Source organism: Corylus avellana, chromosome 9, assembly GCF_965113065.1.
Source record: "Corylus avellana chromosome 9, dhCorAvel1.hap1.2, whole genome shotgun sequence".
NCBI lineage: Eukaryota > Viridiplantae > Streptophyta > Magnoliopsida > Fagales > Betulaceae > Corylus > Corylus avellana.
Genome location: NC_142498.1, coordinates 1,436,958 through 1,450,666, shown reverse-complemented (window position 1 = coordinate 1,450,666; position 13,709 = coordinate 1,436,958). Strand labels below are relative to the sequence as shown.

The following is a 13,709-nucleotide window of genomic DNA, read 5'->3' as shown; positions in this document are numbered from 1 at the left end:
CCCTTATACAGATATATATTGCCACCTATATATATATGTGGCTGGTAGATTTCTGTAAAGTCTCTGCCCTCTGGCATTGTTTTTGTGACCCAAGTTTCTAATTTTGATAATTGTTTGAGTGATAAATAGATTCTTCCAATATTAGATTTTCTGTCCAGTTTCTAACCGAAAACTTGTCCCGTGTCATATTGTTTATGTCAGACCAATGAAAACGTGACACATGAATTGAGATACACGTCAACCTGCCACGTAGGCAATTAAATAAATATAAAAACTGTACAACACCAAGCAGCTTTAACATGCTGACGTGGTTAATACAAGTTCTGTGTTTCTGGATAAGTGGTGATTTACCATAGTATAGAGTAGAGGTCTTACATTTGAACCCCGACTCCGCAATTTACAGCCCATTTCAATTAAATATTCTTTTATTAGGCTTCACTTTTTGAATTGAAGTTTGAGGGTGCACGACAGCACGAGTGGAAAAATGTTAGAATTTTATTAGCTTAAACTTTAAGACAACAGATAATTTAATAAGTTCATCACCTCGTACATCCTACGGACCACCCTTCTGGTCCCAAGTTTAGTAATATGTGGGGGACTGATGGAGATGGTCCAATTCAGCTCACTTCTGATTGAATGGGTGCTTCAACTTGTGTTTTTCTGTTTAGATGTTCCCCATATACCAGGCCAGTTTGGGTTGGTATTTGTGAGCATGTACCAGATGAAAGTAAAACGTTTAGAAGAAACATCATTGACATCAATTACTATTGACCAAATTATATTATGCTTCAACAAAATCATTGCAATTAGTTCAAGTCAAGTTTTACATCCATAATCACCTATAATCTGCTGAAACCTAATAGAGTTTAGTCAACTACGGTGATTTACAGAAGAACAAAAAGGCTCGTTTGACAATGGGGTAGCTTTTGGTTTTTAGTAAAAGAGTAAAAACATTAACAAACAACTCAAAATTACTTTTACCTTTATGTTATATCATTACCAAAAAAACAAAAAGCACTATCTAAAAAGTTTTGCCAAAATGAAAGTTTTCCTTCAAATTGGGTTGAACGCATTTACTTTAATCCAATATATTAAATTGATATATGTCTAAAATGCATGTGATTCACATGGTCTAGGTTGGAGGAATCACTTGCATTTTGGGCATGTGTCAATTTACTATATTGGACTTGAGGAATTTTTTTAACCAAATTTAGAGGAAAATTATGTCCTCTCCAAGTTTCCATAATGATTTTAAACCAAGATTTGATTAGAAGATGATTAAAAAAAAAAAAAAAAAGGCAACATTGAGTGGAGAGAGTATACACAGATCCAACAATCTTAGGCCCTTTCTCCAGCTGATTCTACCTTACACGTGAGATGCAATTATGTACACTCATTAATACAACTTGCAATCTTAGCATTTACATTCAATTCAGCAAATCTACTCTTTATTTTAGCTAAATATCACTTTTTTTCTTTCTATTTTAACTACCAACTTATGTCTTTGGCATTGTATTGAGGATGCAATTTGCCCCATTTGATTATTATGTCAATGAAGAGATAACTCGATCAAAAACTACCAATTTTTTCAAAACACTTATATCAAATCCTCTATTTTAGCAATCTACTTTCACTATTCCATTTAAACATTATTTCTCGATAATTTCTTTTTCTCTATTGGGAGGAGAGAGAATGTTAGAGATTAAAAAAACTGTGTATTTATGTTTGGCAAGTGAAAAGTGTTTCCCAAATTTGACGAGCACTGAAACAGCTTACCAACTATTTTTCTAAATTACTGAAGTAGATGCAACTCCTTGTACTTCCATTATAGTCCTCACTCCTCAACTTGCTTTCCACATACGAAATGTGACCAATAAATAGATCATTACAATTGAAAAGTCATAAAAACCTTTAATGCATTGTGGTACACACCATAAGTTTGTCACCTACTAAGCCTATTAGGTTACAATGGGAACAAACAATGCTCTCTATCAAGAGGTTGGACCACCTTCCAATTGAATTCTAATAGAAATGCCGTACAACTCAAACAGTGAGTCAACATATCTGCCTAAAAGCAATTACAGGCAGAACTCATCCAATCTCACAGAAGGTATAACCTAACAGCATAGAGATGGTGGTGATGATGAAGATGATGGGAGAAAAAAACACCCACATGCAAGCTTCAAAATTTTTCTTGATCAGGTTTCCTCATCATCATCTTCTGCAAGTTCTTCCAATTCATCCACATCATCAATGGGAATGGCTTCACTGTCATCATCAAAAGAACCTGCACAAGTAGCAGTAATTGATTTTAGGAACTTTACCCTTTTTCTTTATTTTTGTTTTGATGCATAATCTTTAGGAACCATGCCTTAAGAATAAGAAATAAAAGAAGACACAGGGAGAACAAGAACTTTAGATACCAAAAAAGATTAAATTCACAAGAAAATCTAAAATAGGATATGATTCTAGTTGTTTAATTCCTTCTTGGTTGATGGCTAGAATATAATTGTTTAATTCCTATCAATGCCTTTCAGTTCCTTTTGTTATTGTTATTGCTATTGCTATGCTGGACCTAATTCCAGTCTAGGAGTTGGCCTATCAATGCCTTTTAGTTCCTTTTGTTATTGGTATTACTGTCTTCGGAATATAGGCATTGACTGTCAACAAAAATAGGCCACAATTTACGTTCTACCGAGCAGTTATGGCACCAGTGTCTTGTATGAAAATTATGAAGGTGTCACATAATACAATAAATGCTTATTTCTTAGACACGGCACATGAGGAGATGACTGACTCAAAAGAATTTTCCACTATCAACTCATAGAACCCTCACAATTTCAGGTGAGTGGAGGAGAAGAAATTATGGATGGGCTTTTTTTTTTTTTTACTCATCAAAAAACAAAAAAAAAAACTTTGTTCCAACTTTAAGCACTGCCATTCGTGAAAGAACTTCCACAGAAGATGAGGGTAAGCAGTTTGGGCAAGTCTTGTAAACATGACCCACAATAAGGCACTAGATCTAACATGAAAAGCCTTTAAATGCACTATGCAAAAATATTGTTGCATAAAATTCTTGAAAAGAAGACCAGAATAAAAACAGTATGAGGCAGAATCAAAGGTTATGCAGAAATTCTTGTATCACAGGCTTGGGAGTTCTTTACAAGTTTAAATGAATGGTTTCATATCAGATGTAGTTTAGATAGTTTTCAAGACAATTGAGAAAAAAAATGAAAAAAGGATAAAAGAAAAGTATTCACGAGAAGAAATGCTCAAGTATAATAATTTGAAATGACTCTCTTATTAACCCAAACGACAGGAATCAACATTGGAAATTCCCAAATTACAACTTTTAAGTGAAATTCCTCTTCAAAATCCCTCATCTAAGTACACTTGACTTCAAAACTAAGAAAACTCAAAATAAAAACAAAACAGCAGCATACTAGTGCAAAGGAATATAAAAATAAGACTTGATATTGACTAGACTGCAGAGGAGCACAAATGAGCAGATGTAATTCAAATTCTCTTCTTAGATTTCACTGGTCTGAAAACTTGTCTTTTCCAAAGTCAATTATAGTCCGTGTAAAAGGGGCTGGTTAATTTCCACTGGCATGTACAGAGAATGATTGATTACCTCTTTGATTCGAGGAAGCAGGACTATAGGATAGGTCCTTGGGTTCTGACATGCAATCAAGAAGATATGGAAGTCCTAGAAACTGCAAGAAAGATTCTGTTTGAGGATTCCGAGGGTATCCTGCAAAGAATTGAAAAGGGTAGACATTAGTATTACCACAATTAGTTTATCTCAAAGCAAACAGAAAAAGAGAATAAGACATCTTTTAGCACTCCAAATCAGTAATAATGACTGAAAGAGTGACCAGAACTCATGAAAGTTGCAACAAGAACCGTCAAATAGCAAACCATTGGCAAAACCACTAAATAGAAATTCATCAAATTGCTCACTACACCAAAAAAAAAAAAAATTGATAGCAGGGGTATCTGGGGCTTTGCCTCTAACTAGATCCTCGGGACACCATGCAAAGCGCCCCCTCCCACTACAAAGGAAAAAAAGAAGAAGATGACAATCACATATGTAATTACATAGATTTATGTATAAATTCTCGACCATCTTGTTATTCTTCTTAATAATATATGCTTGTGGAAAATAATATAGACTAGCTGGACTATATTAGACAACACAACATAACAACCCACAGGTCAGAGAGCATTCAAAGCTATAAAAAAAATACAGCTTGCAAGGACCCTCAATAAGTATGAGATATGAGCATACATAACACTACCCAAACCCCAAAACCCAACCAACCCCCACACCCTCCCTTAACACACACACACAAAAGAAACTCTTTCACACCTCCAGCCTCCATGTCTCACTCAAAAAAATCCTTTTCAAATTGGATTCATCTGAAGAAACCACTCATCAGTTACTTTTGGGGTATAAAGCTTCTTTGGTCTTGTTAATTTTTTTTATTCAAAAGTTACTTATCAAAAAAAAAAAAATTATTCAAAAGTCAGCAAATAGAAATCATCAGATTGTGCTCAGACACCCTCAGTGCATTTGCAACACAAGAAGTAACTATGTTTCTGCCGGGGACCGCATAAGAGGAATGTACAGTAAAGGCCTGTTATCCAAGATTTCAAAATGCAAAATGAAATTAACATTCAGAATGATAAAATAATTCCATAATTATACCAGAAAAGGAACCCTTGGACCCAGATTGAGAGGGATTGTAACATGGAACTGTTTGAACAAATTCAAAAGGCTTGGTCCCTCTTGCTTGTAGCCTGCTTCTAACCCATTGACGACAATCTTCAGTTTCAAGATCTACACTCCTGTGTAAAACAGACCTTCTTGCATGATGAGAGGACCCAAAATGATAAAGGGGGGAGGGAAGAGTGACAGAGTAATCAAAAATGTCATATGTAGCATTTTCAAAAGTGTATAGAATACAAACCCAAAAGTTGCATTTCTTCTGGTCAGAGGAAAGATAGAGTTGAACCTCCGTGTTATTGCTAGCCACTCTTCATCATACTGGATCACATGTGGTCCTGGCTCCGATTCAATTTCAAGTATCTAACAGCCCAGTAAATGACACGATTTTTAGCTTCCAGCATTGACTAAAAGAAAGGCCCTTTAGATAACAATCATCACATTATGTACCTGTAAGAATGGGCGCCCAGGAAGACACTTATCGAGTGCAAGAAATTTTGTCAGTGTGCCTTCCTTGTGCTGAACAAGAGCAGAAAATTTGCAGTGAAGGTGAGCTGAAAACCAATAGGGTGGTTTCAAGTTTTCCAGAAGTTGAGCAGCAGCTACACTTCCAAGAGTCCTCTCCTGAATCTGGAAATCATTTTTCAACCACATACGCAATCATAAAAATTCTTCATTTTTATCAAGACAACGTTATTCTGTGGTAGATGTTACAGAAACTAGCCAGTTAATCAAAAAGTAAAGATGAACAAGAAACCTAAAGATTTTTCAGAACATTATAAGTTCCTATTTCCACTTGTTTTTTGAGCTGGATTTGGAAAATTATGCTTTAATGGTTTGAGATTGTAGCAGAGACCATGATTATAATATAAGTAATATGTTAAAGAACTAATTAGGATACAAGTTGCACGAATTTTTCAACAAAAACAAAGATAAGGATTTTATTGTTGCCTCCAATGTCTTACTCGGTCACTAGAGATGAGGAGAAATATGGAAATTTAGAGTTTATAAATGTATAAAAGGTCATTCTTAGAGTTACAATTAGGCAGTTAAAAAGGGCTTTTTATGAGATGTGAAAAATACACCCAGAATAGTAACAGTGGAGAGAAGAAGTAGCCTAGATGAAGAAAAGAAATATGCAAGAGAAACATCTATGTTTTCTCTCAACTTTAATCACAATTTAATTATAAATTGAAAAACTTATCTTTGTTTATGATTGTTACTGTCCATGAATTCCCGTATCATATGTATATCCGTATCTTTTATCACTTTATTCCAATTAATAATGTCCAAATTCAAATAAATAATTTTGAAATGTTTTTTGAGGTTTTGATTCAATGTTTCTATCAACGACTTCACTCCTTTTCCTCATTTCGAAAGGAGTTATTCCATTGCTCATTTAATTTTGAAAGATAAGCACAACTGCATTTGTTTTGTACTCTTTTTTAGATTCCTTTAGCAGCAAGTGTCCTTATATTTTAAAATAGTCTCTCTCAAGGACATTGGCCTTAGATTTTAGCTTTAAATTATTAAAGGTATTAGCAACTCTGCAGAGAAGTAACTTAAAAAATTAAGCAGCTTGAGGCCTATTCTATTAAATCCATAAAACACATACAATATAGACATTATTTTAACACGCCTAGAATTACCTCCTTCTCAAAATATGGTTTGCGCCGAACAAGTTCCTCCCATTTCCCATAATCAGTGATGCCAACAGGCCAATCATGTGAAAGAAAAATATCAATTGGTTCCTCAACTTGCATGAGTTTGTGGACGTCATATTCACGAACATGATACACAGACCTTATAGTCTTCTCATTATAAGGAGGCCTCTCGTAATGACCTGCTTAGAGAAAAAATCTATTTTGTTTGATACCATTGAATAATTGCCACAAAGAACAATGGTTTAGGATATTTGCCACATACACTACCTATAGTTTTATCAATTAATGACAAGCAGAGTATGCAAACTATAATGAGCTGGTTCTCAAGAAGATTTTTCAACTCAAAGCCAGAAGTTATGACCAAAAAGATGATAGCAAACACAATACAACATGACCCACATAAGGACCATTAACACCAGCAATAAGTGCCACTTCAAAACTACATAATGGTTTAAGCAACAGGCAAATAACAGTCAACCAACCTAAATGATAATCACGTGAATTGTAAATTCCAGAAAGTCCACCAATACGAATGTTCCCGAACTTGACCACCCCGGCAAACCCCAAAAAGTATATATTAGGCGCCGCCCATCCTCCATAGTACCTAGGGAAAACATCCAACATAAACCCTTATATAATTGGCAGGGTCCATTTTATTGTAGCTATACAAAAACCGGAAACCTCCATTAAAATCAAACATATGTAGAATACTTCTGAAAAGTTCTAATTTATGCTAAATCAATTAAAATGAACACGAAACTAATACAACAAAGCCCATTTCATTGAATCACCATAATTGCCAACCTGGGTTCCAAGAAGCACCATCAAGAGTCGTCAAAATTGAACCACCACTTGGGTTTCATTAGATTGACGAAAAAGTCATTAGAAATTATCCAAAATCAGTGCTTTGAAACCACTGTGCCAAATCTCCAACAATAAAACAACTATGCTAAAACAAGCTAATACTAGCACACACAACTATTAAAACCATAGCTTGAAAATTGACTCACAATTCCCACGAGTAATTGGAGGCTTCGTGGTTTCCGCCGATGAAGATAGTCGGATAGGGAGCTACCTCCTCGCCCGAATAGTACTTCCAGAACGAGTTCATGGACCGGTACTTCGGTGGCACGTTCAGGCTCTGCAGGTCCTCCTCATTCCTCACAGCCTAAATCCAAGAACGACCACAAAATACAAATGGGTATTTTTGGAAGCAATGTTTAGTGCTTTCAAAAGCATAAATTTTAGGACTTCAACAACGAAAGTAGCTGAAAACAACAAAATAACAACTGGGTATCTTTGAAAGCATATTTCAGTGCTTTCAAAAGCAGAAATTTTGAAACTTGAACAGTGAAAAAAAAAAAAAAAAAAAAAACCAACCTGAAAGTCGCCGCAGCATAAGAGGAGGTCGATTTTGAAGCCGTTTTTCCTTTCTGCGAACTGCAGGGTTTTGTAGACGGTGTCAAGGTCGCCATGCATACAGCCTTCTATGGCGATTCTCATTGTTGTGGTAATTCAATCTTGGAGGGAAACGAGATTTGGGGGGGTTTAACGTTTAAGCAGCTAATAAAAAACCTGTGTTTTGGGTTTGGGATTGTCTCTATTTTCCAGTTTGAAGATTTTTTCTTTTCTTTCTGCTATTTTGAAAGGAAAAGTGAATCCTCTCCCAGGAAGGGAAAGGATTTGGTTTTGATTATCAGTACGACATGCCGTTTATTATGAGTTTAGTTTCTGTTTAAACTTTATAGCAGCAAGTGGCGTAGTGAGATGGCCTTGGGTTGGGTGCCACACTACAATCTACTGATTGAATTCCCTCAATTTCAGTCGTTTGTTATAATGAACGGCTGGAAATAAGTCCAAGCAAAGTAAGAAAGAGAAGAAAAAAAATAATCCTATGTTTTGGCCAATTAGAATGAGATTTCTATGGCTTATTTGTTCAAATCGTTAGCAATTCAGCTAAGCAATTATAAAAGGGCTCACATGGGTAGACTTGTTTGAACAAGTGCTTAATCGTTCTAATAAGTGAGTTTCATAAAAGTATCTCTCATAATTATTTGTTTGAATAACTCGAAATTCAATCTAATAATTGTTTGAGATAATTTGGCCAACCATCCCATTAAGCCTTAACTTCTTTTGCTTGGTTTTTATTTTATTTTTTATTATAAGATGACGTGATTCATTTGTAACCACTCATTGCATGGGATTGGAATTCTTTGTTATTATAAATTTAAACAGATTAAGAGAGGAGTTAGATCCACTTCTCTGAATAGGATTGATTTCACATTTTGGGACTACTTAAGGCAAGTAGACCCTATAGTCTCCTCTCATATAGTGCCAAAATTTTGGTAAAACTAGAGCAGCCTAATTAGAGGATCCTCATCCTATTTTGAATCCAGAGTCTACGAGGATAAACATTAATATCAAAGTATCGACCTTAGTATTCTCCTACTTTTAGAAATATAGCATATTCGTATGACAACAACTAATACTGACCATCTCAAATAACACCCATTATTAGATAATAATCATAAAAATAAAATGTTATATATCATTTTTTTTTTGACTTTGTTAAGGTGAAATAAACCCTAATTATTATTTTTTTATTAACAAAAGCTCAATATTATATTAGCAAAATAAAATAAAAGTGGGAAATATATAACATTTATTTTAAATAAATAGATAAGAGTAATGTTATATATAATACTAACGTCATTCCATCGTGTAGCTCATGTCAATTCACCATTAAATTTTTTTATTTTCTTTTAACAATGTGGGAATGCAATCTTCTCTAGTTTATTTTTTGAGAGATATTTTTATCTTTTTACTTTTTAAGAAAGATAAAAATACTTTTCAAATATAACTAACTGAGTATTTTTTAATTCAGATAAACTGAAAATAATCATAATTCAACAATGTGTGACAATAGTATTGCTAGCATAATGAAATAATGATGAGATGGTGGTGTGTATAATGTATATAGCATTGGTCCACCGACTATTTACATGTAATGAGAAATGCCACCTACCTCCACTCTCATATATATATATATATATATATATATATAAAAGAAAAATGTTATGTGTTCTTCTAATATTTTATTGGTATTCATTTGGTCCTAGTGAATATTATTTTTTAAAATCAAATAAAAAAAAATAAGAGTAATTTTTTATTTTTTTACAAAATAATATTCACTTAAAGTCAAAGTACACTAAAAGAAAGCCTTGCATTTTCTTATAAACAACCTAACAACTTGACGTGTAAAAGAGTGAGTCACTTGCTTTTCAGTATCTCTGACGGACCGCAATTCAATGGTTGTGTGGCCAGGAATGGTGCCACTCTCTTGCAAGCAACACCCAGCTTTTCCTCTCTCTCGCGCATTTCCTCTAGCTATAGTAACTTCTCTCTTTCTCCCACTACACTAGACGAGCAAGCATGGCTTTGTTGCTAAGATTTCCCACCCACAACACCTCACTCTCTTTCTTTCTATCCACACCCACCCACAAACCACCGCTGGCTTCTCTTTCACAACCCCTCGGGCGAAGAAAAAGCAGCGCCAAGTGCTCTGCCGTCTCGGATGTCAAAGCTGCGCCTCCGGTGCTCGATGGGAAGGATGAGGGGGAGGGCGATGATCACAAGGTTCTTGTGGGTCCGTCCAGTGAAGAGGAAAGGCGAGGTGAGAGGGTCGTAGCGGACTACGATTGGACGCAAGAATGGTACCCGCTGTACCTGGCCCAGGACCTGCCCGATGATGCACCTCTGGGTCTCAACGTGTTTGACAAGCAAGTCGTGTTGTATAGGGACGGCAATGGCCACCTTCGCTGTTACGAGGATCGCTGCCCCCACAGGTAATCGGATCACCATGTCCTGTGCCGACATGTACGGGTCGTTTGGTAATCCTTCTGCTTTTTGCTTTTTGGTTGACAGGTTGTGATGTACGTGTTTGAGTGTTTTGTATGTTAGAGTTGTTTGTTAATGCTATACCAGGAGTGATGGTGTGGAGTTTCTTTGTTTGTGTGTGATCTCAAAATTGAGGTTGAACTTGGATTTTGCTACTTGATTAGTCATTAGTCATTTTTGGAGTGATAGCAAAAGTGATATCTAGCACTTTTTTTGGGCTGTTACAAATGTTAGCTTAACGCCATGCAATAGTAGAACACCGTGGCCCTAACAAGGAAGACGTCTGGAATTTAGGAGGGGAGAGATTGTAACCCCTTGGTCTCGGATTAGAAAGATGATTAGCACACATAGAGTATGTTGCGCATGCATTTATGAGGTTTGTGTCTCACGTTGAGAAAGAATAAAGAAATAAGAGTGGTTAATATATCTAAGTAAATCCAAGCTCATTAGTTTAGGCTCTTGGGCTAGAAGTGGTGTTCTACTATGTATATTAATTTACTCTCTTTTTTCACTCTGTTGGTGTTTCTCACCCAACAAAGTGGATGGATTATAAAGGAGTTCATCAGTGCTAAGTCTAATATGGACTCCTTGCTAGATGAATCTAAACTTTATAAGTGATTTTAACGTGCTCCAACTGCAACTTGAGTAGTTATTTTGGACTGAGAATGCAAATGTAGTTTACACTTTTCCTGAGTCATTACATCTTAGAATAAATTGATACTATGTTTTCCTGCATTTTGTATCTTTGGTATAAGGTTTTTACGATGTCATGTTTATGATGAACCTATATATAGTTTCTGGGGAGTTTGCATTTGAATACGAGGTAATCTTACTCAGCCTAGTTGTAAGCACTAATAAACAGTGTGCCAAATGGTTGATAACATGCATATTAATGCGATATATATTGATTTTTTTTTTTTTTCTTTTTTCGCCTCCTAGTTAGGTGTCTTTCTTGCATATCTCATTGGATCTGGATTGTACTTTTCGCTTTTTAATGATATTTTAATTACTTGTAAAAAAAAATACGATATATAACTTTTGAAGTTTGAACTCCACAATGAACAAAACCTTAATCTTTTCACTGCTTCATTTAGGTTAGCAAAACTTTCTGAAGGCCAGTTGATTGATGGAAGACTAGAATGTCTGTACCATGGCTGGCAATTTGAAGAAGGTAAATGTGTTAAGATACCTCAGGTATGTCTTAGTTTACCTTGTTCACAATTTTTTTGATACAAGAAATGCCTCATTTACTTCTAGAATTATACTATAGCTTTGACTACAAGTCCTTTACAAATTGATGCAATAATCTATATGATAGTCTGCATAACACTTGTTACGTTAACTCCTAAAATGTGGATTGCCACATGATAGTTCATGTGGCACCCACGTCCATAGAATGTGAATTGTCACGTGAGCTTGTCAAAGGTTATAGTTAAAGTAGTAGTACCTCAAGCATTTTCCGTCTGACTAATGATGTCGAATTTCTTCGCTACAGCTTCCAGCTGATGCCAAAATTCCTCGATCAGCTTGCCTGAGAACGTATGAGGTGAGGGACTCCCAAGGAGTTATATGGGTATGGATGTGTCAGAAGACACCACCAAACCTTGATAAACTACCTTGGTTTGAGAATTTTGCCAGGCCAGGTTTTCGGGATATTTCAACCACCCATGAGCTTCCATATGATCACTCCATACTACTTGAGAACCTCATGGATCCAGCCCACGTCCCAATTTCGCATGATAGAACAGACTGGAGTGCAAAAAGGGAAGATGCTCAACCACTGCGTTTCGAGGTGACCGAACGTACAGATCGAGGATTTGCTGGCTGGTGGGGAAAGGCAACAGATGAACCCCCGAAAAACTTCTTACGGCTTGAAGCCCCTTGTGTTCTTCAGAATAACCGGGAGATTGTGGATGAGAAGGGGGAGAAGCACTACTTCACAGGCCTGTTCCTTTGTAGACCGACCGGACAAGGTAAATCCATGCTTATTGTAAGGTTTGGAGGAACAAAAAGATCCCCATTGGCCAAATTGTTCCCGCAGTGGTATTTCCATCAAAATGCAGGCAAGGTGTTTGAGCAAGATATGGGTTTCCTGTCGTCCCAAAATGAGATTCTAATAAAGGAAAAAGTTCCCACAAAGGAGCTGTACCTTAATCTAAAATCCTCTGATACATGGGTAGCTGAATACCGGAGGTGGATGGACAAAGTAGGGCATGGGATGCCTTATCATTTTGGGCACAGCACTATTTCATTGCCTAAAGAGCCTGCTGTGGTTGAACATGCACCAGCCGGACTGGTTGCCGGAATTTCTGCATCTTTACCGGCTAAGGGAGGGATTGGAACAATGCATGCTCCAAACTTGGCCAACCGGTATTTTCGGCATGTAATACATTGCAAGGCATGCAGAAGTATCGTTAAAGCTTTCCAAGCCTGGAAAAATGCCCTTTCTGCTATGGCTCTTGCACTGGCCGCATTGGCAATTCTAGTGTCTGGAAGGCAGTGGAAGGCCATTCTTTTGGTATCGGCAACCGTATGCTCTGCTGGAGCCTATGGATGCTCAGCCGCCGTTGCATTGAACACAACAAACTTCATAAGGACGCATAGGAGATTGTAAAAGACCATAGGATTACAAGGTTGCTTGGAAGGGATAATATGGTACTCAAATATAGATTATGGTGTTGGAGTTTATTCTACTATCAAGATTTTTATTGCACAGGTGCCCAAAATTCTCCAATTTGGGTTCCATAGAAATTCTGTTTCTCCTCTATGCGCTACCAAGTTGCTCATGTTTGTCCTCTTTTTCCTCCTGTTTTGCTATTAACTATTTGATCAAAATCTAATAATGATTAATCACAAGCTTAATGATAATTTAAATAGTCACACCATTCTTGAAGAGACTTGAAAGACTTGTAGCATTACTTAAAAGATATATATATATATATATATATATTTGGAAGATAATTTTTTTTTTTTTTTAGCTTGAAAAAATATTCAATATGATATAAATGTAAAAACTGCTTTTTCAGAGATGTTTTATAGTATAGTCCACGTTTGAGAAAATATTTTCAATGAGTGCACTTGCTTATTTTGGAAAACCCAAACAAATGTAAAACCCTACTTCTAAAAAAAAAGAAAAAAAAAAAAAAAAAAAAAAAAAAAGGAGAAAAATTGGGAAGTGTGGCTGTGAGTCCACCTGACCAATCTCCACTTAGGGTGGCCACACAACCATTGAGGCTAACCTACTCTCTTTTATTTTTTAAATAATAAGTTAACTCTGACTTCTACAAAAGTGAAACACCTATTTTGTTAAAATATTTCAACATTGGAAGAATACATATTTATAAAAATAAAAAATAAAATAAAATGTTGTGTTTTGTATTTGAAGTTGTTTATTAATATTATTATTTTGATAACAGAAA

At 35.8% G+C, this 13,709-nt stretch overlaps 2 protein-coding genes across 2 annotated transcripts; one reads left to right on the top strand and one right to left on the bottom strand.

The window, feature by feature from the left end:
- Positions 1 to 1,865: 1,865 nt before the first annotated feature.
- DBR1 (debranching enzyme 1) lies at positions 1,866 to 8,121 on the bottom strand. Its single transcript, XM_059604246.2, has 9 exons — positions 7,774 to 8,121; positions 7,404 to 7,561; positions 6,876 to 6,997; positions 6,379 to 6,572; positions 5,180 to 5,359; positions 4,974 to 5,092; positions 4,712 to 4,851; positions 3,635 to 3,754; positions 1,866 to 2,287 (listed from the first exon to the last, which is right to left on the bottom strand). Exons 1-9 carry the CDS (start codon positions 7,894 to 7,896, stop codon positions 2,199 to 2,201), a joined length of 1,245 nt encoding a protein of 414 aa, XP_059460229.2. The 5' UTR covers positions 7,897 to 8,121; the 3' UTR covers positions 1,866 to 2,198.
- A 1,554-nt stretch (positions 8,122 to 9,675) lies between these two features.
- On the top strand, positions 9,676 to 13,088 carry TIC55-II (translocon at the inner envelope membrane of chloroplasts 55-II). Its single transcript, XM_059605025.2, has 3 exons — positions 9,676 to 10,238; positions 11,385 to 11,484; positions 11,786 to 13,088. Exons 1-3 carry the CDS (start codon positions 9,826 to 9,828, stop codon positions 12,902 to 12,904), a joined length of 1,632 nt encoding a protein of 543 aa, XP_059461008.2. The 5' UTR covers positions 9,676 to 9,825; the 3' UTR covers positions 12,905 to 13,088.
- The last annotated feature ends 621 nt before the right edge of the window (positions 13,089 to 13,709 follow it).